At 51.9% G+C, this 25,491-nt stretch overlaps 14 protein-coding genes across 14 annotated transcripts; 9 read left to right on the plus strand and 5 right to left on the minus strand.

Annotated features, from left to right (window-relative positions):
- Positions 1-760: 760 nt before the first annotated feature.
- N7510_003698 (uncharacterized protein) lies at positions 761-1,276 on the plus strand (the record flags this gene model as incomplete). The annotated part of the gene is made up of 1 exon (XM_056975624.1): positions 761-1,276. The coding sequence occupies one exon, from the start codon at positions 761-763 to the stop codon at positions 1,274-1,276; it is 516 nt and encodes a 171-aa protein (XP_056835580.1).
- A 305-nt stretch (positions 1,277-1,581) lies between these two features.
- N7510_003699 (uncharacterized protein) lies at positions 1,582-2,913 on the plus strand (the record flags this gene model as incomplete). The annotated part of the gene is made up of 1 exon (XM_056975625.1): positions 1,582-2,913. The coding sequence occupies one exon, from the start codon at positions 1,582-1,584 to the stop codon at positions 2,911-2,913; it is 1,332 nt and encodes a 443-aa protein (XP_056835581.1).
- A 27-nt stretch (positions 2,914-2,940) lies between these two features.
- On the minus strand, positions 2,941-3,666 carry N7510_003700 (GNAT family N-acetyltransferase; the record flags this gene model as incomplete). Its single annotated transcript, XM_056975626.1, has 1 exon — positions 2,941-3,666. One exon carries the CDS (start codon positions 3,664-3,666, stop codon positions 2,941-2,943), a length of 726 nt encoding a protein of 241 aa, XP_056835582.1.
- Positions 3,667-4,447: 781 nt separating this feature from the next.
- Positions 4,448-6,040, plus strand: N7510_003701 (uncharacterized protein; the record flags this gene model as incomplete). The annotated part of the gene is made up of 5 exons (XM_056975627.1): positions 4,448-4,844; positions 4,892-4,914; positions 4,966-5,238; positions 5,295-5,747; positions 5,798-6,040. The coding sequence occupies 5 exons, from the start codon at positions 4,448-4,450 to the stop codon at positions 6,038-6,040; spliced, it is 1,389 nt and encodes a 462-aa protein (XP_056835583.1).
- Positions 6,041-6,955: 915 nt separating this feature from the next.
- N7510_003702 (uncharacterized protein) lies at positions 6,956-7,957 on the plus strand (the record flags this gene model as incomplete). Its single annotated transcript, XM_056975628.1, has 1 exon — positions 6,956-7,957. The coding sequence occupies one exon, from the start codon at positions 6,956-6,958 to the stop codon at positions 7,955-7,957; it is 1,002 nt and encodes a 333-aa protein (XP_056835584.1).
- A 731-nt stretch (positions 7,958-8,688) lies between these two features.
- Positions 8,689-8,889, minus strand: N7510_003703 (uncharacterized protein; the record flags this gene model as incomplete). The annotated part of the gene is made up of 1 exon (XM_056975629.1): positions 8,689-8,889. One exon carries the CDS (start codon positions 8,887-8,889, stop codon positions 8,689-8,691), a length of 201 nt encoding a protein of 66 aa, XP_056835585.1.
- Positions 8,890-9,239: 350 nt separating this feature from the next.
- N7510_003704 (homeobox domain-containing protein) lies at positions 9,240-11,172 on the plus strand (the record flags this gene model as incomplete). Its single annotated transcript, XM_056975630.1, has 3 exons — positions 9,240-9,568; positions 9,618-9,817; positions 9,866-11,172. The coding sequence occupies 3 exons, from the start codon at positions 9,240-9,242 to the stop codon at positions 11,170-11,172; spliced, it is 1,836 nt and encodes a 611-aa protein (XP_056835586.1).
- Positions 11,173-12,050: 878 nt separating this feature from the next.
- On the minus strand, positions 12,051-12,767 carry N7510_003705 (phosphatidylglycerophosphatase; the record flags this gene model as incomplete). The annotated part of the gene is made up of 1 exon (XM_056975631.1): positions 12,051-12,767. The coding sequence occupies one exon, from the start codon at positions 12,765-12,767 to the stop codon at positions 12,051-12,053; it is 717 nt and encodes a 238-aa protein (XP_056835587.1).
- Positions 12,768-13,063: 296 nt separating this feature from the next.
- Positions 13,064-13,610, plus strand: N7510_003706 (putative small nuclear ribonucleoprotein SmD3; the record flags this gene model as incomplete). The annotated part of the gene is made up of 3 exons (XM_056975632.1): positions 13,064-13,120; positions 13,188-13,378; positions 13,505-13,610. 3 exons carry the CDS (start codon positions 13,064-13,066, stop codon positions 13,608-13,610), a joined length of 354 nt encoding a protein of 117 aa, XP_056835588.1.
- Positions 13,611-14,037: 427 nt separating this feature from the next.
- Positions 14,038-15,425, plus strand: N7510_003707 (adaptin-binding domain-containing protein; the record flags this gene model as incomplete). Its single annotated transcript, XM_056975633.1, is given in 3 exon segments — positions 14,038-14,976; positions 14,990-15,293; positions 15,346-15,425. The coding sequence occupies 3 exon segments, from the start codon at positions 14,038-14,040 to the stop codon at positions 15,423-15,425; spliced, it is 1,323 nt and encodes a 440-aa protein (XP_056835589.1).
- A 169-nt stretch (positions 15,426-15,594) lies between these two features.
- Positions 15,595-16,391, minus strand: N7510_003708 (protein tyrosine phosphatase-like domain-containing protein; the record flags this gene model as incomplete). Its single annotated transcript, XM_056975634.1, has 3 exons — positions 15,595-15,668; positions 15,726-15,865; positions 15,925-16,391. The coding sequence occupies 3 exons, from the start codon at positions 16,389-16,391 to the stop codon at positions 15,595-15,597; spliced, it is 681 nt and encodes a 226-aa protein (XP_056835590.1).
- A 3,403-nt stretch (positions 16,392-19,794) lies between these two features.
- Positions 19,795-20,457, plus strand: N7510_003709 (Hpt domain-containing protein; the record flags this gene model as incomplete). The annotated part of the gene is made up of 3 exons (XM_056975635.1): positions 19,795-19,830; positions 19,884-20,056; positions 20,112-20,457. 3 exons carry the CDS (start codon positions 19,795-19,797, stop codon positions 20,455-20,457), a joined length of 555 nt encoding a protein of 184 aa, XP_056835591.1.
- Positions 20,458-23,236: 2,779 nt separating this feature from the next.
- N7510_003710 (uncharacterized protein) lies at positions 23,237-23,889 on the plus strand (the record flags this gene model as incomplete). Its single annotated transcript, XM_056975636.1, has 3 exons — positions 23,237-23,335; positions 23,437-23,746; positions 23,810-23,889. The coding sequence occupies 3 exons, from the start codon at positions 23,237-23,239 to the stop codon at positions 23,887-23,889; spliced, it is 489 nt and encodes a 162-aa protein (XP_056835592.1).
- A 410-nt stretch (positions 23,890-24,299) lies between these two features.
- N7510_003711 (uncharacterized protein) lies at positions 24,300-25,430 on the minus strand (the record flags this gene model as incomplete). The annotated part of the gene is made up of 1 exon (XM_056975637.1): positions 24,300-25,430. The coding sequence occupies one exon, from the start codon at positions 25,428-25,430 to the stop codon at positions 24,300-24,302; it is 1,131 nt and encodes a 376-aa protein (XP_056835593.1).
- Positions 25,431-25,491: the final 61 nt, after the last annotated feature.

Below are 25,491 nucleotides of genomic sequence, written 5' to 3' on the forward strand. Positions count from 1 at the left end.
AACACGGCAATGCTCCTCCGCGGCGCAAATCCTGCGATGCTTGCAAAAAAGCTAAGCGTCGGTGTGATCTTGCCTTCCCAACTTGCCTACGATGTGCGCGTCGGAACATACCTTGCGTCTATCCCGGCAGGCAGCCCTTGGAGAGTTCGGGCAGCAGTCTTGATGTCTTTCTTCCCGAGGCGTGTTCCGGCAATACATGGCCCGCTCTCAATAACGACATGGATAATATCATAAACGAATTCGATCGACTCTCGCCATCTAATGCGGGGCCGTGCCCATTCGCCACAGCTCGTTTTCAATCAAATCTGGCAAATATGACATCTCCAGTACCCCTTATAGGACAGCCTCATAATCCATTCGTGTCACATGGTTTTGAAGTGGTTACGTCGAAGAAAATACCAAGCAAGCCTCTCTCGGATGCTATAACGTCAAGATTACAATTTGCTATCGATATACTCAAGGAAGCACCTCGGATGATGGTCACAGAGGGTAAAACCCCTTGGAGTCATTGTCAGCTACATAAAGATGGTATGCCTAAAGTATTACAAGGTAGGACGATCAACTCTATTCCCAACTTAGAGCTTACGCTCCTACAGATTGCTATGCCTGTTGCTCTCTCTACATGTCAAAAAACCAAGTCAACACACCAATCATATTATCAATAATAGAATCCCGCATCCATGATCTCCAATCAACACCCGTTTTGACATCGGCCGTCGAATCACTTGCTCGCACACAGGCCTTGATTTTTTACCAGATCATGCACATGTTCGACGGTGACATCCATTCCAGCCCAGCCACTGAGAAAGTATTTCCGATGCTAGAGTCTGCCGTCCTCTCACTGCTCGGTTACCTGCATCTCCCTGATCCTGCAAGCCCCGCTGATCTCCTTCCCTCGTCAATGGAATTGATCATGGACTTCTGGGGCTCATGGGTTTTCCAAGAATCAGCACGTCGGACCGTCCTTCTTGGCCTTTATTCTATCCAAATCTATAAACTGTTGCAGGGAACCGCCTCCATGTATTGTGATGGGCGGCTGGGCCTTGTACATGCGTGGTATTCATCAGCACATCTATGGAATGCTGAGACTGCATTTGATTTTGCAGTTGCCTGGACAGAAAGACAACATTTTGTTATTTTAAATGCTGATTTCTCGAATGTGCTACAAAATGCGCATGCAGACGATGTGGATTTATTTACAAAGATGCTGCTGGTCACAATTCTAGGCATTGACAAGGCCAAAGCGTGGTTTTATGCTCGAGGAGCTTTACTATGATGGCGTTGTACTATAATCCCATGTTTGCTTGTTAACTGTGAGTTTGAAAATCTTCAAACAAAAGATTCGGTTGTCAATATAAGTATTCTTGAACCTCAATTATACTGTCTAAGCTTGCGATTATAAGCTCCTGATTAGGAATCGGCGAGGCATGAATCTTGAGGCGGCGGGCCTTTAGGGGGCTCGTGCGGCCCCCTAAGGAGCCTCATCTCGTCCCCGCCGCCGGCCTCTTTGGATCTTACATTTTGCCACAAAAAACTTCATTACCAACGGAATTTCTCAAGGCTCCTGAATCCCTACTTTCAATGTGTGATCATTCTTCTGTCTGCTTCTCGTCTTCCCCTCATGCCACCGAGGCGGCTTTCAAACCCCCCGGTCCACGCGAACGCGTTGGGGCGATCAAAGGAAATAATTCAATCGCGCAGAAGAGAAATATTCTATTTCTAAAAGATGATCCGTCAAGCTTCCCTGCTCCCTTGTTGCTGCCAGGAGATGATCTTTTCGAAGACCAAGAAGCATACACCCAGAGTTTTCAAGAATGGAAGGACGGAGAACACCGCAATCCGGTGACCGCAAAACGGAAAATCATTTACATCATACCGACTCCGGAGATTGATGCAGAGGTTGCTTTCATGCGGACCTGGAGCAGTCCAAACTCCATCAAAAATCAGCAGGACACACCGCCCCCTGCTACGAAAGACATACGGGATTATCTGGCTGCTTTCTATCATGGCCTGGAAGTCAAGATGATGCAGTCGCCAATCTTGCGTTTCATATCTTGGGAAGAAGACGATCTTTGGTCAAAGGAACCGGCTGGTTCTCGTGTACCGAAATACGTTGGCCTAGCAATTGGCGATGAATGCGTGAGGATTCGGGCGCGCCGCTCTCCAGATGGTCTATATGATGGCCAGCTAAATCTTGATGATCTTCTCGATGCCGCAATTAGCCTTTTACCAAAAGATGCTTATTCCCTGTTGCTTCTCGTGGATTTTGATCTCTACGAGGATGAGGACGATACATTCGTCTGTGGCCGTGCATACGGGGGCAGCCGGGTTGCTGTGGTATCCAGCGCTCGATACAATCCCCGCCTAGACGACATCCAGCATATTGATCGTCTCCATTCTTGGCCAGCGTCACATTGTGAGAAATACGTGTCTACCTTTGGATCCACTCAGCCCAGCACAAAACGACGCAAACAATCCCAGCACAGGACCCGCGGGGCGCAAAATTCCTCCTCACCACTGGAACCTCCAGTTGGACCTATGAAGCAAGCAATATCAGCCTACCAGCTTCTCCCCCAAGTTGGAATTCTACCGTCGTCACTGTCATCCCTTTGGTTAGGTCGGGTTTGCCGCACAGCAAGCCACGAATTGGGACATTGCTTTGGCATGGCTCACTGCGTTTACTACGCATGCTCAATGCAGGGCACCGCATCGGTCTGCGAAGATGCGAGACAACCACCATATCTGTGTCCAATAGATCTGGCCAAGGTCCTTCATGCGACCTCAACCACTGCATCCGATCGATACCATGCCCTTCTGAGCTTTTGCAGCAGGCCGCAGAACAAAAATACCCATTTCTTTGAACCTTTTGCAGCGTGGCTTCGATCACGATTGGGTGAAAGCGAGGCTCTCTAAACTGTAAATAACAAGATTTTGTGTCTTCTATCTGACCATTGCCTTCTGAGTTTTCTCTTTTGCGCCTCTCTGCCATTGGTCCCATGCTAGGCTAAGATCAACTGTATCCCTCCACAAATCCGCTGGGTCACTTCCAGGGGGTGGTTCTTTGCCGTTTCCAATTTTTCCCTTCTCTTTACCCTTGATGAATCGCATGTGCCACGGCGTGAACCCGACTCTTTCGAAGCCCATTCGCTCTGCAAGTCGTGAACTGGCTGAATTGGCCGCGCTAGCTTTCCAATGCACCCGGCGAAGACCAAGCCCTCCTTGGTCGGGCTCATTCAGAGCATAATTCAAGACCAGTCCGAGAGCATTGGTTGCCACATGGCTCCGTTGATACGGTGGAAGAATGATGATAAACCCAATTTCAGTGGCGAGATGTTCTGCAGATGTGTGACAGTAACTCACAGTCCCGGCTAATTCACCCTCAGCATCCTCTGGAGATGGTGGACGCGTCTTGTCAATGATGGCAAAAGTGAACGTGTCTGGGTTGGTGAAGGAGATTAGGTGCTTGTTGCCTCGCTCATAGAATTCGGCTTTGAGCTTTGCGGCAGATGGATATGGGCCGTGACTCATATGTGCATACAGCTCTGGGTGCGGCTCTGATAGGCGAAAGAACGTGTCTATGTGGTGCTCGGGGTCGAACGGTACCAGCTTCACGCGGTCGTTGGACAAAGTTTGTATGGGGAAGTGGAAGACAGAAGAGGGCGCCATGTTGAGTGATATTGTAAATGATATAGAATTGGCATCAACTTGAAGCGTCTGGTGAAATGTGATTCGATTTATTCCAAGTCTTAGTTCCGATAATCGCAATCAAAACCCTTGATTCCGCCGAAATGAGTCAGCGTGGGCCTGTTCGGCTCCCGTCGGCGTAACTACCGCCTTCAACATCGCGGCCAATATTCAAGGCCCAAATGCTGACAAGTAGGGCAAGTAGTATTCTCGCTAGGATGCTATAATTCACGGATTTGAGACTCTAGACCTATGAACAATACGTACGTGTTGAACGTTAATGACTAGAAACTATAGAACTAAGGCTGTTGGAAAAGCGAGAACTCTATTTGACCTCGGCGCCGTTGACCAATCCACAAACCGAAGCATTCAGTGTGGCCCAAGCTCAATCAGCTTAACGCGGCAACATGAAGATACCAACTGTGCTGAGCATCGCGCCCTATGCAGCAATCAGGTCAGATGCGGGTTATCAATATGGATCCGACAAATATTTCCCTTTTGGGAATAGCCTTCCGGACGTCTATCATCTTGTCATCTACAATTGTGGACAAACACATGGTGAAGTCGCCAATCACGGTGATATGTCACGGAGGTGTCTGGGATGGCGAGTCTGGTCGGCAAAGTCAATGTCTGTTCTTGGCGTTGGCCAGGTATATATTGAGGCGCATCCACCCCCGAGAATAGACTGATCTTTGACAAGATTATTCCTCTCTGACCCCTTGAAATCTGTTTCATTTATTCAGTTCAAGTTTAACGAAGACACATGATGGGTGACTATAAGCCATCCAGCACAGTCTCCTCAGCACCCGCCATGACGAGAAAGCCCACTGAGAATGAAGCTACCGATACCGAAAGTGCGGTCCTCTATCGACAGCTTCGCCAAAAGCCTCTTAACATCGTTGGAGGAAGAGGCAGCTACCTGCTCACGGATGATGGGCAAGAGATCCTAGATGCCACCTGCGGTGCTGCGGTCTCCTGTCTCGGCCACAGCGACGAGCGTGTGCACGCCGCCATCCTAGATCAGCTACAAAAGATCCCCTATTGCTACTCTTTGTACTTCACCAACAGCGCCGCAGAGAATCTTTCCAGGTTCCTTATTGACTCGACCGGGGGCAAGATGTCCCGCGCTTTTATTGTGAGCTCAGGTAGAACTCAGACCAGTCCTCTTCATGCAATGTTAACTGCTAACGATTTCCGTTCATAATAGGTACCGAAGCTGTCGAGGCAGCTGTCAAAATGGCAATTCAGTATTTCACCGAATTGCCAACACCATAGCCCCAGCGTATCAATTTCATCTCCCGCCAGTCGTCCTACCATGGAAACACGCTGGGATCACTTGCTATCGGGCATCATGTTGCTCGCAGAGCCATCTACGAGAACATCCTCTCGAAGAATATCCATCATGTCTCCCAGTGCTATCCTTACCGCAATATGCAGACCAACGAAACCACTGAGAGTTATGTAACTCGACTGGCCCAGGAGCTCGAAGATGAATTCCAGAGATTGGGACCAGATACCGTATGCGCATTCGTGGCGGAAACTATGCCCGGCGCTGTAAGTTATTTCAGAAAGATACATGGAACGATATAAACTAACCAAACACGGTCTAGACTCTAGGCTGTGTCCCCCCATTGCCAGGATACCTCAAAGCAATGAAGGGCGTCTGCGAGCGGCATGGTGCCTTATTTATATTGGACGAGGTTATGTCTGGAATGGGACGAACAGGAACCCTCCACGCCTGGGAGCAGGAAGGCGTCGTCCCTGATCTCCAGACCATTGCCAAGGGTCTCGGTGCTGGTTATGCACCCATTGCAGGCTTGCTGCTTAACAAGCACGTTGTGGATACCTTGACAAAGGGTACGGGAGCATTTGTTCATGGGCAGACGTACCAAGGCCACCCAGTCTCATGTGCCGCCGCGTACAAGGTGCAGAAACTTATACAAGAAGACAATCTTCTCGCGAATGTACGGACCATGGGCGAGTACCTCGGTCAGCTTCTTCACGAGCGGCTGGACATTCATCCCCATGTCGGTGATATCCGTGGAAGGGGTCTATTCTGGGCTGTGAGTAGCTTCTTCGTTGTGTAGTCGGTGCTTGACTGACATTATTCTAGCTGGAATTTGTGCAGGATAAGACGACAAAAGAGCCATATTCTCCCTCGAAGACCCTGGCGTGGACGCTTCACACTGCTGGCTTGAAGCCCGAGTATTCAATCTCACTCATGCCCGGAAATGGTGGGATTGATGGTAAGAATGGCGATCATATTATTCTGGCGCCGCCGTACAATACTACCAAGGCTGAGATAGAGTTGATTGTGGATCGGACGGCTCGTGTGATCCAGGATGTTTTGGGTTAGTTGTATTTGCTGTGCTATGATTCCTTGTGTTCATGTCATTTCCCCTGGTAATTGTTCAAAGGCAAATTGGCATTCGAGAGATGCCAGCTTGATATGTAATTGATATCTGTTTATTTGTGAGATGCGCACCCATTTCAATTTTTTAAATTGCCATTAGCGACCCTGGGAATTCCTTTATACTTCAGTCATTATTTTCCAGTAACGTTAACAAGAGTTTAGGATTGCTGCCTTACCACCAAGGCCATCGTCTAACTAACTCTAACTTTGCGGATTAATCCACAAAGGGAAATGTTAAACTGGCTCGCTCTCGACCGAACCAATCAGCGAGTGATCGGCGATAAGCCGCGGGGAAACCAGTCCAACTCATCATCATGGGTTTTCAGTCTTATAAAGAATGCCTCGGGAACGATTCTCACGATCGCGAAGCGGTACGGAATGTTTTGGTGGTCGGGTATCGGACGGTAACTAACAGGAGCGGCAGGATGTCTCGAGTGCCGCAAGAAACACCAGAAGTGCGATGAGCAACACCCTCTGTGTTCGTTCTGTGCAAAGCGAGGACTTGATTGCAAGTACCCCTCGGACTTCAAGTGGATCAGGCAGACGGAGCCGTGTCTGTCAAGACACAAACCCCGCTGCAAAGGAGATCAATCACCCTCAGAACGGATAAGGAGGTCGCCTGCATTATTTGGAGGTATCGGATTTGGATCTAATGAAGAGAAGGTTGCGTGGGAGTATTGTATGCTTCCATAGCCGTCAACCACCATTCGAGTACTGATTTCTTTCTCAGATGTGAGACTTGTATCATCGAATGTGCCCGCGTTAGATGGGCCAGACAACCCCTACCGCCAAGTGTCCGTCGCAGCTCTGTCGTCACCGATCCTGCTCGAGACCATCGTGTGCATCGCGACAGAGCACATGCTCAATTTCGGACTGAGCAGCGTACCCGTGGCTGCAGAGCGTCAGCAGCGAATGCTCCGAACAATCGGACACAACCTCGCCGTCATCAACACGGAGACCTGCCGTTCCCTACAAAGCACCGAGGTGCAACGACACCCGGACCACGAGGCTCTTCTCACTGCTGTCGTCCTACAAGGCATCGTGGTCGCCCAGACTGCCGATGGAGTGCTCGAGCCGCATATCAAGTGCGCATTATTTCTCATGCAGACCTTAAATCGTTTTCACCAAATCCCGGAGAGTCCTCTCGCTCGCATGACAGCTCAGCGCTTCGCGATGGTTGATGTGATGCTGGCCGTCTCTCGACAGCGTCGACCGTATGCGCCCCGGGATTTTGTGTTATATCAGCCCGATGGCCCGCGGTGGGATCTGACGGAGCCCTCGTTTCACAAGATGACGGGCTGTCCTCAGCCCTTGATGTGTTTTCTTGTGCGAGTCTCACACCTGGCCTGTGATGTGGACGAGGGACTTGAGAAGGGCGGATCTATGGACAGTGTTCTCGGTGAAGCATTTTGCCTCGAGAATGAGCTTCGTGCTTGGGGATTGGGATACACGGGGACGATCATGGATACCCTTGCACCACTCGATATTCTTACAGAATGTTTCTACTGGACCGCCCATCTGCTACTTGCACGTCGTGTGTTCCGGGATGCCACCTGCTCGGCGCGGGTGCAGCACTTATCGCATACCTGTTTTCGCCTGATGGACCACCTATACACCGGCTGCGGGCCCGATTCATCTCTCCCACAGCCCTTCTACCTGGCCGCCCGAGAAGCCGTCACGCCGACCGATCGTGACTGGGTGCGGCGGAAGCACGAGGAGATGACGGCGTACTACCGCGAGCAACAGCGCAACCTGGCGATGTCGCTGACGGAGCAGATCTGGCAGCAGACCGACACATCGGCCACTCCTGAGGGGGCGATCAAGGCGCTGGACCGGGAGTCGTGTTTGTTTATATTCTGAATCATGCAGGGGTATTATTTTGTTACATAGGGGGTTAGGGCCCGGGGAGTCCGCCGTGTGCTAAATATAGTTGGTCCGGACGGCCAGACTGTGGCCGCCCGCAGAATCTGCCCAGTTGACGTGTCACGTGCGCCAGGAACAGTGTGAACGGCGACCAACTATTGTAGCGTGATTGGCTGCCCCTGTGCTTAGCGGCCCCTGGTTCCGTGGACGCGGTTGGGCTGGTCAGGGGAAGAATTGCAATGGTCGAATGAGTGTGTGTGTGAAAGGTAGGGGATGTGATCCAGAATACAGGCTAGAGACCGAACGATCCGGTCCTCTTTTAGTCGAGACTTAGTCTGTAATAGCGCTCAATAATCCATCAATGGTCCGGAGAATCAACATGTGGAGTCCAAACACCTCCTCCTCACGTGGTGGCTGTGTCGGCAGTTCGCGACGATCAGTCAAGGCGTGTGGCTCGGACAATAATAATAATGGTCCAGAGTAACCGGCGGAGGCCAGCAAGGAGTCCATGCAGGGGCCAACCCAGCCTTGTCAGCTCGTTGGTGTTTGGGCGGTTGCAAGCGACCCAAGCCCCACGAGCCCCGTCCGTCAGTTCGTCGTGTAGTCAGCATCTCCTGGATCTTCCTCTTCTCTTCCTTCCTTCGCTTCGCTTCCTTTCCCCCTCCTCCATCCCCTTCCCCTCCATTCTTTCTTTTTCTTTCTCTTTTCCTGCTGCCTGGTCGCTCGTTTCACTCTTTCACGACGACCGTCCCGCTCTTTCTGCCCTGCCTCTTCTTCGCTTCCCCGAACGGGCCCCCCATCCGTTCCTCCCGTTGATCGACTTCAACCCGGCTTTGCGATTCACCACCGCGCTCCTTCGACTCGGTCGCGTCCCGACTTCGATTCGCTGCAGCCGGAAGAATCCAACGGTCTTTTGATTCAAGCTGCATTGGCCAGCCTTCTTTTCTCCTCTTTTTTATTTCCCCGGGCGCCTCTGTGACGCGCCCCATTCCCCCCAAGCCTCCCCCTCCCCCGGGTTTCTGACATCGACGTCCTTCGGCTCGTTTCGTCAGTACACCTTCCATTCATTTCACTGTCAGCATTCGAATCCTCTCGCGCCTGAGGCTGCTTCGAGATACCAGGGTTCGAAAAATTCGCTGATCAAACGCAATCATACACCTGTCGACCGGGTCGTCACGCTCTGGTGACCAATCTATATACACAAAGAATTACACCAAATACGTCGAACCCCGTTGTCAATTTGCTGGCCGAAATATTTTGATATCATTCGGACTGCAAGATGTCTTCGGAAACACTCGACCCATACGGTCACGGCGCGACCACCAAGGCGCCTTCATCCTCACCACCTGCCTCAAACTCAACCCCGTCGCCATCCACGTCGAGCGCCACTACGGCTCCGTCGTCGACGGCGTCCCGCCGACCTCCGCGCAAAAGCACTCTGACCCAGCAGCAGAAGAACAATAAACGGCAGCGGGCGACTCAGGATCAGCTCGTGACTCTCGAAATTGAGTTCAACAAGAACCCGACTCCGACTGCTGCGACGAGGGAACGCATTGCGCAGGATATCAGCATGACGGAGCGGTCGGTTCAGATTTGGTTCCAGAACCGGTAGGTCTATCCTTTGCGGTTGTTAGAATATCGCGCTGACCAAAAACAGTCGTGCCAAGATTAAGATGCTCGCAAAGAAGAGCATTGAGACTGGTGAGGGCTGTGACTCCATCCCAGAGTCCATGCGCCATTACCTCGCGATGCAGTTTGACCCGAGCAAGCCGGGTTCCGGGGATTCCCTGGGGCAATCGGGCGGTTTTGCTGCACCTGGCAGTATGTATGCCAACGAGAACCCGTCTGGCAAAGTTGGTATGTAGAGCGCTCCAAATTTGATGTCCAATTTGCTAACTTACCCAGTGATCTCTCACTTCACCTGTCGATCTTTGACCGTCGGAAGCTGGCGCCGCATTGGCCAAAACGCGATGGATCTTGTCATCTTCTACTCGCCCGACAAGGCCTGCATGACGTACTATATCAACAATGACTCTGCTGGCTATAAAATCGAGTACCCTTTTGCCTATATCAAGAACATTACCTTGGAAACTGGTGGTGATTCTGCCCCGGGCCCGAATGGCGGGCCGCCTCGACCGAGTGGCCTTGTTGTGGAGCTGAACCGTCCGCCACTGTTCTACATGGACTCCTCTAACTCTGGGGGATTCTACCAGTGCGGCGACTTCACGGAAGAGCAGCAAGCTAGTCGTATTATGGTGCATCATCTAGGTGGCCACCCGAAAGTCTTGAGTGTCCAGTTGGCCAAACTGGTCTCACTCGAGTCCTTCCAGAACCGCCTGGCATACAACAGCAGCAACAACAACAACAATTCCGTTGCGATGCAGGGGCCAATGTCACCACCGTTTATTCAACGTCCGGCTTCCCAACCCAATCACTTTGCCAATTCTGCCCCTTTCCTGGGCATGTATCATGACACCCATCATTTGGGTATCATGATGCCTCCTGCTGCCCGTGGTCATAAGCGCCAACGAAGCCGTTCAGTGCCCGCGGCGATTGACCTTTCGGCCCTTCAAGGCCCGACCTCTTCGTACCACCTTCCGCAGGCCCAGGCTGCGTTCAGCCACGCTGATACTGGCATCTACGCACCAGTTCCTCAAGCTGTGCACGCTCTTCCTACAGACCTGCGTCTCGAAAGTGACAGCTATGGCCTCGAGTTCCGGAATCCCATGTCTGCTGCGACAACTGCATCGCCATCTGATTTCGCGAGCCCGTCCATGTTCAGCACCGCACAGGGAGAATCAACGCCTGTTGCCAGCTTGGCTCCGTCATTCAACCTGTCGTACGTCTCCTCCGGGCCGAACGACAATTCCACTTTGGGCTCTCACACGGCGTCCCCATACTCCAGTGTGAGCCCTGCGGATCCGTTGATTGCGAACCACTCGCCTCCCTTGTCGAACATGTCACACTCGTCGTCTGATATGTACGGTTTCACGCATGACCAACAATCGCCCTTCGTTGACGATGGCATCTCAATGAACGACATGTATTCCAAGCAGCAAGTAAACTTTGGTGTGTCGCAAGATGCCCCCAGTTTCGATCTTCCCATGCATGGGTTTACTGGGCACCCTTCACCTGCCCTGGGTGACTATTCTCACCAGAACATGGGGAACCTCGACGATGTGAACTCACACGGGATGCCCTCTGGGTCCTGAATGTTGTTTCGTCTTCTTGGTCTTTTCATTAGTGGCGCGTGGAGTGCTCGGGGCGCTTGGTTGTCGATGGGTCCTCAATTTGAATCGCCGCGTCGTCTGATGAGATTCCTATCGCCCGGTTTGGATGCAATCCAAAACCTGGTCTTCTCATCCGACAAATCGTCCCCGTTGGCGATGACCGGCTAGATTTGGTCTTCTCTTTTGTGTGTCTTGTTTTGGTGCTTTTCGTGACAAATATTCCCCTCTTGTGTCTGGTTGTTGTATTAATACCCTTTTTTCTTTTCTTTCTGGGGCCGGTCCTGAAGCGTTTTGACTTTTTTTCATATTCATTATTCATGTCTTCCCAGACTCTCTGGTTGGGTCATGGATCTTTCTTCGTCCCTGCTCGTCTACTTCGGTGTCAGGTTTTCACTTTTTTTTTGCTTCATTTTCATTTTCATTTTCATTTACGTGACTATGCCAAGCAGTCCACCCAGGGCTGCGAGACTATTTTTTCCCCTGTCATTTTTTTTTCTTGTGTTTGGTGATTTATTTGAGGAACTACAACCCTCCCGAGATTGTGATGATCTTTCTCCTCGCCATGGGCCTTTTGAGCCCCTTCTCCTCACGCAGACTGTCCTGCTTGCGGCCTCAGCGCGACCCTTTGACCCAAAGTCGCGCGCTCGCGGCCGAGTGATAACGTCCACCGGCCTCAGAAGCCGCATGGAAGCGCAGGGCAGACGATAAACGGGCGTGTGGGATTGACATAGGCTGCATCAATTCATTTGTATCATTTGAAACTACCAGTAGTTCCGCCGAATAGTATACACGCTTGGTATCTTAACAATCTCTCTCCCGATGCAGTAGGTATTAATTATACACTTCAATCCTTCACTCATTTATTCATTCCACCCTCTCGGCGCCGGCGCCGTATACCCCCTCGATTCCCTTAGATACCTCTCCACCCAAACCTCCATCCTCTCCAAAAGATTTCTCGTAGGCTTCCCTTCTTCCCCAACCTCAAACACACCCTCTTTGCACCACACACTCCAACTCCCCATCATGCCCGCCATAAGCACATCAGTACCCAGGCGGTCCCCCACGACCGCGATCTCATTCGGCGACTTGATCACGTCCCTCTCACGGAACCACTTCACAACCTCCTCCCCGCAGAACGGCTTCTTTTCTGTTCCTTCTGGAAGTCGAAACACGGGGATGGGGATACCCAGGTGCGACAGCTGGCTCTCTAGCTCGCGCACCTCGGAGTCGAACGAGGGGTGGCTTCCGGCACGGTTGGATACGATTAGGATAGCGTGTGGGTGTTTGAAGGATGAGGTGGGTGAGTTGCGGAGGGAGTGTAGTTTGGTGAGGATTTGGGGCGGGAAGGTTGTTGTTTTCGGGGGACAGAGTGTGTTGTCTTTGTCGAGGACTAGGGCGCGGATTGTGGGTGTTTTTGTATTCTTGGAGGAGGGATTGACAAGGTGGGCGCCGAGGTTCTCTTCGGGGAGGTGGGTGAGGGTTGGGATGGTGAGGTGTGGAAGGAATTGGGAGGGTTGTTTGAGGAGAGTTTGCACGGCATGGTTGAAGCCGCGGAGGTTGGTGTTGGGGGTGGCCATATTCAGTCCGTGCCGTTGTAGGTGTAGAAAGCTACAGTTAGAATGTAGACCTGGTGATGGGGTTAAGTCAGTGACTAAAGCGGAAACGGGCCAAGCGCAAAACTCGCGCCCTTCGATTTCCACCGCAACTCACTCACCTCATTATTCCCTCCGCCAACGATCCCCCTCATCCTCCTTCCCTTTTCTTTCTCGGCAGCCACAGCGGTCGCTATTCACGAGGACCAGCGTTGAGAATACATTCGGATTGAATTCCCGACTCCCTCATTTTTCCCTTCCCACACACCGCCACCACCACCATGGGCAAGCTCACCAGCACGATCGGCATCCCGATCAAGCTCCTCAACGAAGCCCAGGTGCGTCCTTTCCCCTTACCCAGAGCCAAGATACACGCCACTAACCCTATAAACCTTTTCTCTGTAGGGCCACGTCGTCACCCTCGAAATCACATCCGGCGTCGTCTACCGCGGGAAGCTCCTCGAAGCCGAAGACAACATGAACGTCCAACTCAAGGATATCACCGTCACCGCGCGCGATGGCCGTGTTTCGCATCTCGATCAGGTTTATATTCGGGGCAGTCATGTGCGCTTCTTCATCGTGCCGGATATGTTGAGGTGAGTTTAGTGTGGTTCTTCTTGTTTCCTATCGGATTTGCAATTGCAATTGCCCTTGTCTTCTCTTCTCTTTTCGTTCCTCTCCTGGCTAGATCATCTTGCTAACGTACTATTCTCTATCTCCAGAAACGCTCCCATGTTCCGCTCACGAGGCCAGCGCGGGCGCGGTGTCGGGTTGGCGCGTGGCAAGGCCACGGTACAGCGGGCGCGTGCCGGCGGGCGTGGACGGTAAATCGAGTTGCTGGGGATGGAATAAGATCTTGTTTCGCGTGGTCGGCGTTTTTTTGACCTTGTTTTGCTCTTCTTCGTCTGGTTCGTGGGGTCATAAATATTCTCAGGCTTCCTTTCTTTCTATCTTGTTGGACTGGCTACTCCGCTCTGTGCGGTCAATCGGGATACCACAGAAGCATAAGTGATCTATCAAATCAGAAGACGTCCTTGAAGAAGAGCATGGTTGCAGATTGTAGGCAATTGGTAGCTTCGGCGTAGTTAACATATTGTATGTGTTGCGCCTCTCCGCAACTTCTGCGGGGGACAAATCTTCCTCCTTCATCCACATCTTGACTGCAACCCGGATATGGTGACTTCCTTACAACTAACCGACAGCTGATGAACCTCACCCTCAACACCCCCGCTGCGCTCTTCCGCCACCACCTATAATGGCCTCCGCGCCATCACCCGCCGCTTCCCCCGCGAAGCCCACCAAGCAAGTCCGCCACATCGCCAACCCACGTCGGCTGCTCATCCTCTCCCCAACCTCGCAATCTGTCTCGGTCATCCCACCACTCCTACACTCCCTAACCGGCGTACCTGTCCACGACCCTCCACAAAACCAGACCTCATCATCCTCCGCTGCCGACTCCCCAACCCCGCCACCATCCAGCATCGACGCTAGAACCCCAAACACAACCACAACGACCACCACCACCTTCGCGGGATATACAACACACAGCCCACTCAAAATCCAATCAAAGTACTACACCGCCGAAATCCCCGTCTGGGTCGATGAGATCCCCCTCGCAACAGAAACACTAGGTACTGTTAACACAGACACGGCCTCTCCAACGGCTGAGCAGTGGCGCACCGAGTTCCAAAGCGCAGAAGCTGAGATCGTCCGCGAAGCTGTCGGCGCGTTAGTTGTTTGTGTGCGCAATCCACGCGATACACCGTCCGAGCCCCCACCAGACACAAATGGGAATGCTGATCCGGCGGAGCGGAAAGATGTGCGCGCGCTGAGGGACTTGATGCGCGACGTTGGCGCTGTTAAAGAGTGCATTGATGAAGAGCGCGGTGGGATTGGTGACGTACCTGGTGTTTTTGTGTTGGTGGGTTCGAGACAGACGGGCTTGAAGGCGGCGCAATCTGCTGATCCTTCTGATGATCTGGGCCTACGGGATGATGAAAATGAGCTGGGCGATGGTGGCGACGATGATGCCCCGTTCTCGGTTGGGTGGTGGGAAGACCAGCTGTTTGATATGGGGTTGCTCGGATGGGAGGTTGTCGAGTGGGATCCGCGAGAGCAGAATCTGGAACCGACGAGGAATCGGTTTGGAGGTATGCACACACCGGTCGTCATTTGGATGCAGCTGATTTATTTTGTGTTTGGTAGAGTACGAGGGCATGCCTCGCATCAAGGAAGTCCTTGAGACACACGACTGGACGTCCTCGGCTGATACTCTTGATCCAGAAGCCGGCCTTGATCTGGACTTTGACGACGATGAATTCGGTCCGACAGTCGGGTTTGATAATGAAGTCCATGAACTGGAGCGCGAGATGTTTGGTCTCCGGATGGCAATCGAGCGCGGGGGCGGAGACGGAAACGGAGACGAGGATGAGCTTGATCACGAGGATGAGCATGGTGAGATCAAGGTTGAATCTATGGAGGCGCTGATGATGCGCATGAGAGCCATCCGGGGTACGTTATGACCACCGCGTGATCTTCTCCGACTTACTGATATTGTCTTTAGATATGAGCTCCGATCTACCGGAACACGAGCGAAAGAGATTCGCTGCGAAGGCTGTGCAGGATATCATGCGAGAGCTATGAAGATATTTCTGTGAGATATTCTATAGACAGTTGATTTTGCTCTACTACCAAATACTATCGCCCCAGTCTGCACTAGAACTAGATAGACACTATGATTAAAGTGGATATATCCATGTTTTGAACTGAACTTTCGTTCTTCATGTCCCCTCCCATAATCACCGTTTCCGATTTAGTTCGCCTTCTTCTTCCCACGGAGGACCTTGCGTCTCTGCGCAATCATGTGCGTGTACAGGATATACGACCCTGAGCAAGAAAGTTAGCCACCGCCAAAGATCAATTGCACTGAAGACGAAAACATACCAGGCACGTAGATAATGAGGATGACGGTAAGGGCGTACGGAAAGAAGGGACTGATATTCGCCGCGGGCGCCAGAGCGCGGAAGATGAGGGTGCACTCGCTCGAGATACCGATTGGATAAAGCACGTAGAAGGTGTTATACCTATAGAGGGATGAGCACACGACTCAATTGATCAACCATGATCCCCGAACTCGACTCACCTTAACCAAGTCCACCACTCCGGCACCGTGTTCCCGGAAAGCGTGATAGCAAAGAACCCATACCGAATCACCTCGGTAACACCCCAAGCAGCCACACATCCCAGATACGCATAATCGCCCAGCTGCGCCGTGTGCGACTTCGCACCGAGGATATCTCCGCCGAAGGGGTACATGATGCCCCAAACTAGCAGCAGCCGACTAGCAACCTGCATGGTGGTGGTCATGAGCGGGGCGCGCACCAGGCCCGCTAGACTGTGCAGGATCTCTAGGATTGCCAGAGACTGCGTTGCCAACAGGAGGGGGAAATAGGTACGGTTGAAGATTGTTGGGAGGTCAGTGCCGGACAGGAGGAGGGTCGCGGAGTAGATGACGCAGGTGCCCCATGTTGCTAGGTTGAGGGTGTTGTAGGCGAGGAGGTAAGTTTTTGTGAGGCCTGATGGACCTGAGGGGGAGGTCTTAGGAGGCATGGTGGTGGTGGTGGTGTCAACAAGAGATTATTCGCGATCTTGCAGAAAATGGTTATGCTGACATAAGCATTCTAGAAAGCTGTTCGAAGCAGTGGGGAGGATCTGGGGTTGGACTTTTGAGTGTTGCTATTATTATTATTATTATTATTATTACTAGTACTGTTGCTATTGCTATTGTTTCTGGGAGTTTTAGAACTGATTACAGTATCGTAACTGCCGGAGTTATATTCGTACGAACCGTCGGACCCGACTTGACTAGTCAAGAAGGCTGAAAAGGAGGGCATTGTATGGACGGGCCGGCTTTAGTGTCCTGCGCGCAGGACATGGCGTCCCGGCTAGATGGCAACTAGCCTCGTCAGGGAGCGAGCTAGCAAACAGGTGCTACTCCGTAGTGGGGGTCATTTGGTCCCAATCCATGTAAAAAAGAGACAATACAGTATTAGTTATGTAGTCATTGGGCGGATGGCATAGGCGGTAAGCATCAGCACTAGTCCCCAAGTTAGACGTGTCAGGGCTCACGCTAAATCGGCTGACAAGTCCGCACAGACACTACATCCGCAGCCTTTGGAGATCTGGTATTCTTTGGTGATGATCATTGGCATTCTGGCTACAATCCCGCCGACACTCCTAACACCGACGGCGGAGACTGTACAACCGGGATGATAACTCGCCCCCAGCTCCTGGTGTTGGACAGGTTGGACCAGCAGTACAACACCTCATGCAGGCTGACATCATAGGTCCGCAATGATGTCGTTTTGCATTTCCTCGAAGAGATTGAAATGTTGATGCCATGTCCACGGATGCCTACCTACTAACAGGATCGGGGTGCTTTTTCTATGGATGTGTCTGCGATAGTATAAATGAATCCATGCCATGCTCGGCCACAATGGCTCCTGCATCAGCGGCTGCTTTGCTCGCGTGTTCCACTATGACATCATGGCTGAGATTCCTCGCTAAGATTGGCCGCATCCACCTCGGGTCCATCCAGCAACGCAAGGACGAAAAGATCCCCAGCCTCATATATAACTAAGGGTCCATGGTCGAACATCGGAGGCGCTGCTCGTGAGAATTTTCTGTTCTTTTGCCAGCAAACCCACGCTGTCGTCCTCAATTGATTGACATTGTTGTCTTCTGATCAGCCAGTCCTTTTTCGTCCCTTCCCGACACAGACCCGGAAAAGAAAAGAATGTGTCCACTCTAAATCGTCATCGGTGACAGCATAATCCCTCGTGTCTTAGCCCAGCGCTTCCCGGTCCCCCTCCCCGCAATGAAAAATTACAATAGGAGAGAAACCCCCCTGGTTGCCGTGCTCTTTGACTGACCCCTTCCATCATCGGCTGTCACAGAATAATACGTCACAACCAAGGGGAGGATGCGAAAAGCAGCACATTCTTGTTCGAGTACACGGTCCCCGAGGGCCCAGACCCTCTGTCAACCGGGTCCTGCCCGGTTGCAGTCCAATGCATTCTTCCCTCCCCGCCCTTGACCGGCGCAGGGCAGGGCTGGGTCAGGCAGGATGGTTCTGCTGCTATGCGACCTGGACTTAGTGCAGTTCGGTCGCCACTTTTTTTTGGTTTAGACCAAAAGGAGGAAAAACAAAAACCCAAAAAAAGCAAAGTGTGTTCCGCCGGTCGTTTAACTTACCGCTGGCTGGACGAGGTGGAGATGTCCGCGTCTCTCGTGTGCTCGCTAACCAAAGGTTCGAATGGGTCTGGACAAGATGAGCACGGATGGTTTCCACGTGTGGTAGGCAGCGCAGAACCCGGGCGAGTGACGTCCCTGGCGCTGGGATCGGCGGCCCCGATGATGTCGTGTCCGCGGTATGTCCCCCCTGCCAGATCTCATTTTCTGGCCTGGTAGGTTGAGACTGCGGCGGTATTATTATTGTAGCTTCGTAGGAGTGTCCTATTTCGGAGACAGAGTGTTTCCTCACTCTGCGGCTTTTTTGCTGAGAGGCGGACTGTAGTACCACTGGTTCAGTGCGTCATGCCCGGAAGGGAAACGGAGGCCCTGGTCATCGCAGGCTTTCGGTTCTCTCGCCGGGCCCCCTTTCTCGGATGTGGAGCAGCCTGATGATTGTGTCAGAACTGACCGGCAGTACTGTAATGGATACCCACACGAGTCATGGTTAGCCAGGCTGGGAGCATAAGAAGAAATGCTCAGGTCGAATCCGCCGGAGTGCCGGAAGAGGAAACTTCCTAGCGGAGTCCAGCCAATGCACACATTTTGGGAGACCAGCGACAGATCGATCCAAGGAGGATTGGATGTATGTAGTTGAGTGTCCAGAGCATCGGCTATCTAGGCGGATTATCAATACGGGAATTCGGTCATGTTGACGCGCCCCTCCACTTCTGCCCTTTCGTCTTTTTTCTCTCTTTTCCTTCCCCTAGCTATTAACTAATCCATCCCTACCGTCCTATCTCCACTAGTTCCTTCGCCGTGAGTGCCGACTGTCCTTCCTCCTCCTGCCTTACCCACCCAAATCCAACACTTTCCCCCCTCCCTTCTTCACTTCCACTCTTTGATCCCCCCTCCCCCTTCCCGTCTTTTTTCCTTTGTCTTCTTTTTGGTTCTTTTCCGTCGCCGACTCCCGGTTCCCCGAACCAACTGATAACCCCCGGGGTTGGTTGTGAACTGAAGCGCCGACGTAGCTTCGAGGGGTTTTGAAAAATAAAAGAAAGGTGGGATGAACAAACCCTGACGGGACGGACTACTGCCCCTCCTTCCTACACGTTCTTCTTCTACGCGCGACACCCGATTGATTGATTCAAACTCGTTTTCCTTTCCCCTTCGTTTTCCTTCTGCTGCCGGTGCGCTCAATCCCTCAGTCAATCACCACCCCCACTGCCGGCTCCGGTGCTTGTCGGTGCCTCCCGTGGAAAGTGCCTGATACACTACTTCACGCCGACACCTCTCCCCTTCAATTAGCTGTATCCTTTTCCCTTCTTCCTTTCTTCATCTTCACCAACCCCCTGCCCCCTCACCCCGACGTGCCGCTTCTCACACCAAGCGCCCCCCTCCCGCCCCGGTTCACCCTGGCTGTCGGTCGATGCATTCTTCCCTGTCGGGCACGATGCAAGAGTGATCTTATCAATCTGCATCATGCACTCCCCTGCTTCACCCTCGTCTTCTTGCCTGTCCTCCTTGCCTTACTCAGTAATTCCCCCTGTGTATAAGGCAGATCGTCCACTAAAGCCATAGAACTGCACCAGATCGGTTCGCGCTGGTCGATCTCGTTATTTCCTATCTGTCTGCTTGTTATGATTAATCTCAAAGCAATATGGACTGCGGCTAACGGAGATCCAAAGCAGACCAGGCCATTCCGCACCAAGACTGGCTAGACCGAAAGTCGGTGCTGAAACACAACTGTGAAAAGTCGCTTTGCAATTCTCAAAATCACAACATGGCGCCCGCCGACACCAAGAAGGCAGAGGATCCTGTAGGTCTTTTGTGTTGATATCCTATAAAATCCACACTAATATCCATGCACAGGCCAAGAAGCAAGGTCCGCCCAAGCTGTCAGATGTCAAGGATATCATCGATGAAAGTACCTTTGAGCAGATCCTCGAGATGGATGATGAGGACGACCGTGATTTCAGCAAGGGCATTGTCTATGGTTTCTTTGACCAGGCCAAGGCCACATTCAAGAAAATGGAAGATGAACTGTATGTGTTGTGTCATGTTCTTTTCTCTGAAATCACCTCTTAACTCTCCCAACAGGAAGAAAAAGGACCTTAAGGAGCTTTCATCTCTCGGCCACTTTCTCAAGGGCTCATCTGCTACCTTAGGCCTCACCAAGGTCAAGGACTCCTGTGAGAAGATCCAACATTACGGCGCCGGCAAGGACGAGGCTGGAGTTGTTGACGAGCCCGACAACGAGGTCTCCCTGAAGCACATCCAATCCACTCTCACAGACGTCAAAGCCGACTACGCCGAAGTCGAGAAGTTCTTGCGCCGATTCTACGGAGAAGAGACGCCCGAAGAAGACCAAAAGGAGGAGAAGAAGGAGACAAAGAAGGAGGAGCCCACCACTACCAAGAAGGAGGAGAAGGAGACCAAGAAATAGTCGTGCACCACGCGAGGCGGTTTGTTTTCTCACCTTTTCCATTTCCTTTTCCTTTCTTCAAGCGCAGGATGGAGCATTGCGATGGCTTTTTCTGGTTTCTGGTTTTCTTGACGTACATACAATCCCGCAATTTCCCCTCTCTCCCCTTCTCCAACCTCGCGAACTGAGCCTTTCTTCTTTCTTTCTGGATCTGCCAGAGGAGGCGGATCTGAAGAAATCGCAACGAGACTTACACCCCCCAAATGCCGAGGAGACTACAGAGTACCAAAGATACGAAAGTCCGAGCGTCTCTGTCTAGCTATGCTGCTTCTGTGCTGTGCCTCCTAGAAAATGAGTACATATCCGTAGGTCCAGAAGGCCAAGACCGCCGTATATTTGGCTGGAATAGCCGCCGTAAACCCAGGCGCGGGGTTAAACTCACGCCTAACCCAACAGATCAACACCGCGAGGCGTCTATTGGCGTTCCCTGCAAAGCTTCCTTTGGCGCCACTTGCGTGAGGCTCAAGTGCGCCCCGATAAGCTTGAATTGACCGTGCCCCGGATCGAGAGATAAGGCACACGACCGACCTGCACTATCGAAGCTAGTAGTCGATCGCAGGAGCCGATCGTTCCCGATCTAGTCACCTTCATAATAATGCTCCTAAATACATACATTCATGGGCGTAGTAGTTATCCTGAATATACTGACATGATCTGTCCGCTCTACTACTTTTTTTTTTTTTTCAATAAACTTCCCCGGGGAGGGCGCAAAAGCAGAGCCGCCGACCACAAACGCACCTCCAAGTTGAGAATTGACAACAGGCCTGGAAATCGGGATCCGCCTTGCATTCTAAAAACGGGTGACGGGATCCTGCAGTGGCCAAAGGTCCTTCCTACTACTATCTCTCGGCTCGAGTTTTAGACTGCTCCTCTTCTCTTTTGCAAGGTCACGGCAGTCTGTCTGGGGACAACAATCGAAAAGGACGGGACTTCGCAGAACTAGAAACAGATTCCTGATACCCGTTGTCCGAAGGAAGGAGCTCGTGCCTTTTCTTGCACTCTTTTTCTTGGTTGTCTCTTGACAAAGGGGCAAGTATCTTGTTTGAGGATAATAGAGACGACGATCTTATCTGTTGCACAATACAGACACATTGGAAGTGACTTTGATTTATTTTGGTTTTGCTTCCTCTCCCAAGCGGCTCTGCGGCTGCGAGCTACCGGACAAACGAGCTACCTACCTAGAATCGAGTCAAGCCGCGCTTTTCCACACCGAGTGAGCTGTGCAAAGATAACGGATATGCATTGCTGAAATGCAGGCAGGAGCAAGTGGGCCGTTTTGGCTGGGGAATTGCCTCCATTGCATTGGAGCCTGGCGGCGGCGGGTCCGTCGCCTTGTTACACTACAGCTCCAACGGGCTTTCTTTCTTTCTTTTTCCGGCTGGTTGCCTTGGCAGCGCCACCGGAAAAGGCACATTTCTTGTGCTTGTTCTTGGTATTCTCCTGGAGGACTCTGATGATTCTGGATTGTTTAGCGAGGCTCGACTTCGTGGTCTGCAGGCACTGCCGACACTGCTATATAGTATACAGCTGCATATATCTGTATTTAGTCTCAGCTTAGAATTAGGATTTCTAATTTCGGATATGCACTTGCCCGTATCCACAGCACAGCAACATCCCTAGCCCAGTCAGTCAAGATATCCATCAAATTGCTTGCACTATACCTACCATCCGACAGACATAGAATCGATGCCCATCTAGCCTCGACGAATGATTCATCCTTCATGCAAGCAGACTTATATCTGTCTGTCGTCTGTCTGTCTCGGCTCGCAGATTCGACCCTCTTCGGCGGACTCCCTCAATAGCCTGCGTGCCTTGGGTGACGACGCTCAGTCCTCGACCCCATCTTCCTGACTGCTCGTCGGGTCCTCTGTTTGTTTCGCCCGGATGAAGACACGCTTTCCTATCCCTCTGTAATAAGCCGTTTGTCTCCCAGAGCAAGAAAAGGGCCCAAGGAATTAGTCGCTGCTACATCCACTCAAAGCTCTCACAATCTGACGTGTGCAGCTGTGCCAGGGGAGGATTTGAAGTTGAGATATGCGGACGTGGTTGGCGAACAGGCGCATATTGTACAACCCTACTCCATACAGAGACACGAATATCCTCTCATCGGCATCCGGATTCGGTCTACAGGCTCTCCCTCCCTGCAGACAAGCTCTATCTTTCCCCGCTCCTCTGTGCTCTGCCCTGCTCTGCTGGTGCATGCATATACAACCAAGCGCACCAAAAGCAGGATAGCTCGAGCAGCTGTCACATCCAGCAGCCTCGACAAGACGAAACTTGGTTGCTTTCCCGGCTGGCGCGTCAGCCGCTAGTACGGCCCTCTCCCGCCTGATTGCGCCTGCCCGCGTGCTGTGTTGGCGAGCTGGACCCATCCATTCGTTCGTCGCTAATACGATACACCCCTGCTCCGTCCCGGATCCCGGATACGCGATCCGATTCTCCCTTCACAAGCAACCTCTGGCTATTAGGGCCTCGTGCAAGCAGGTTGATCAACGGCCGTTGGGTGGGTCGGGACGGGGAACTAATGGCCTCGCCGTTGGTCGTTGTTTGAATGTGGTGCTGTCGCCGTTGGATGGATATAAAGTCCTGCGTCTTGATCGACTGGTTGATTCTGTCGACAGCTCTCAAGTCTTTTTGATAATATTGCAAGCATCGAGGAGCATCCTGTCCAGGTACTTGTTCATATTCTCTATACCATTTCGCACACCTCATCTCTATATCCTTTCGATCAGCCAGCGCCATGGCCGTCGGCCCACGCGTTTCTAAGGAAGAATTCATGCACGCACTGGGGTTAGATCCTCGCGACTCCCAGCATGAACAGTACTACCGAGCCATGCGAGTGAGTAACCACTGTCCTAGATTGGGACCGCACAGACATCTATATACGATCCTACCTTCTTTTTACCCCATCTCCACAGACCTCAATCTAATAAGCTCTAGGATGAAGCAATCATGGTGTATAACCACATGAACCAAGATACAACGCACCTCCTAGACAGCGTGGCTGCTGAGCCAACCACTCGCCCACCCTTCTTCTGGCACCATATCCGACCAGAGCGCCAGCGCTGGGCTATCCTAGAGATTTGGCGCAATGCGGGTCCGCAGACTCGTCCACTATTTGACCGCGGCGGAACCAATGGCGAGTACGGTCCCAACTGGGTCGCTGGGTGGTTGCTGTACAGTGTGTTTCGGTCGCGGGATGTGAGGAATAATCGGAATCGAAGGAAAGGGGAGAGTCATGCCAGCGATGGTGAGTTTTAACTGTCTGACGATGGGGATTAAAGAGACTTGCTGACATGGTCTCAAATTGTAGACAAGCGGTCTAAACCAGTCGAGGAAGCACCGCCTCCACCGAAGAAGTATTACGATCCAGTGCGGAATGGGACGCTCTAAGCGTGCGAATGAGGCTTTTTCTAGTTTTTCTCTAATTCTTTTTTTTGGATCGCTTGATGAAGTATGTAGTTATTGGTTGCTTTGTGGCTATTGAAAACCAGAAATGTAATGCCAATTGCCTTGCTTACGTCTGACCCCCATTACAAGCTCTGTATTCGGAGAGCAGGAGCTATGAATTTTGATGAATTGAATGATTTGGTATTTCTTTTGAAAGTAATACAATCTGCCTATCTATTATTCTCTCTTGCTGGCTTGGGAATTATGCAGTCGCGGCTTGGGTATGACTGAAGCGCGAGATTCAAGTGCCTGCTACGAGATGCGATGCGATGCAAAACGGCACACGCTCCATGTCTCCCGAAATAAAAAAATTATCCATGTGAAGAGAAGGGTGCAACCATGTAATCCCCTAATCAGTCCTCGTCCTTGCTGTCCTTGCCGTCGCCGTCTTTGTCTCGACTTTTGCCGTTCTTGTGGCGACGCTCAGATCGCAGAGCCTCGGTAACGGACTCATCTTGTTCGTCGGCACGTTCATCCCACTCGGCATCGTACTCAGCTGCAATGTTCTTTATTTCGCGACGGAGTGCGTTGCCCTCGTCAATCAGAGACTCCCATAATTGAAGGTCGACATTGTGCAGCTGGTAAAGTTTCTTCTGCCGGGCACTGATCGTGAAATCAAGCGCGGACCGGTACGAGATCTCTCGGTTATGGTATAAAAACCACAGGTAGCCGCCCATGAGCGTGGACAAGCTGACCAAGTAGGTGACTGGTTCCATAGTATCCCAACCCAGATCCGTCTCGAAGGTCAATCTGTACACTATGTACCACCACGTCGACAGAATCCCGAACCCACCGATAGCCACTCGCTGCGCGCCGCGGTGAGCAAGCGTGTCACATTTGTGCTTGATCTCAGCAATGCCCTGAATCCGCCCTGAGAGCTTGCGCAGCCGCATGCGAAGAAAATGCGTGCGCTCACTGAACGAGGGGACTCCAATTTGGATCTGGCCCAGTCCAGATGGAGCCCCTTCTATCGTGACGATGAATTTGCGCGCCCGCGCTGCGTCGCGGATGAAGTCTCCCACTTCTGTGGCTTGGGACCACCGCACAAAGCGTTCAGCCTCGCCTTCGTCGGAGTTGGGCTCGGGGTTGATCCTGCGTGGATAGCTGTATGTCTCTGCATCTTCTTCTCTGGATCGTCGTCGGCGCTCTGCAGGTACTCCGCTCCCGGGATGATTCTTGCTGTCGAATTTACCCTCATTCAGCTCTGCCTCGTGATGTCCGGCATCTATATCCAAGTCTCCTGGGATTTTCTGCCTTGGTTTGATTGCACTGTCGTCATTCTGCAATACGATGAATGAAATTGCTGGCGCTCGTAGTTTCCCATTCTCTCCTTTGATTGGTGGTAGTTCTGACTGAATAAGCCGCTCCAGATATGAGAGCGGCTGTTGAGGATGAACCAAAATAGCTATGGGTTCAATTCCTGCCTGGAAGTTAGCATATTGCAGTACAGCACACGCATAAGGGTGGCTGTTTACCTTTATCATGGCTTTTGTCGCTAATGGTGGTCAACGGAATAATCAATTTGAAAAGCCGCGATGGTGTTGT

The sequence above is a fragment of the Penicillium lagena genome (genome assembly GCF_028827675.1).
Source record: "Penicillium lagena strain IBT 129212 chromosome Unknown utg000002l_segment0_segment0, whole genome shotgun sequence".
NCBI classification, from domain to species: domain Eukaryota; kingdom Fungi; phylum Ascomycota; class Eurotiomycetes; order Eurotiales; family Aspergillaceae; genus Penicillium; species Penicillium lagena.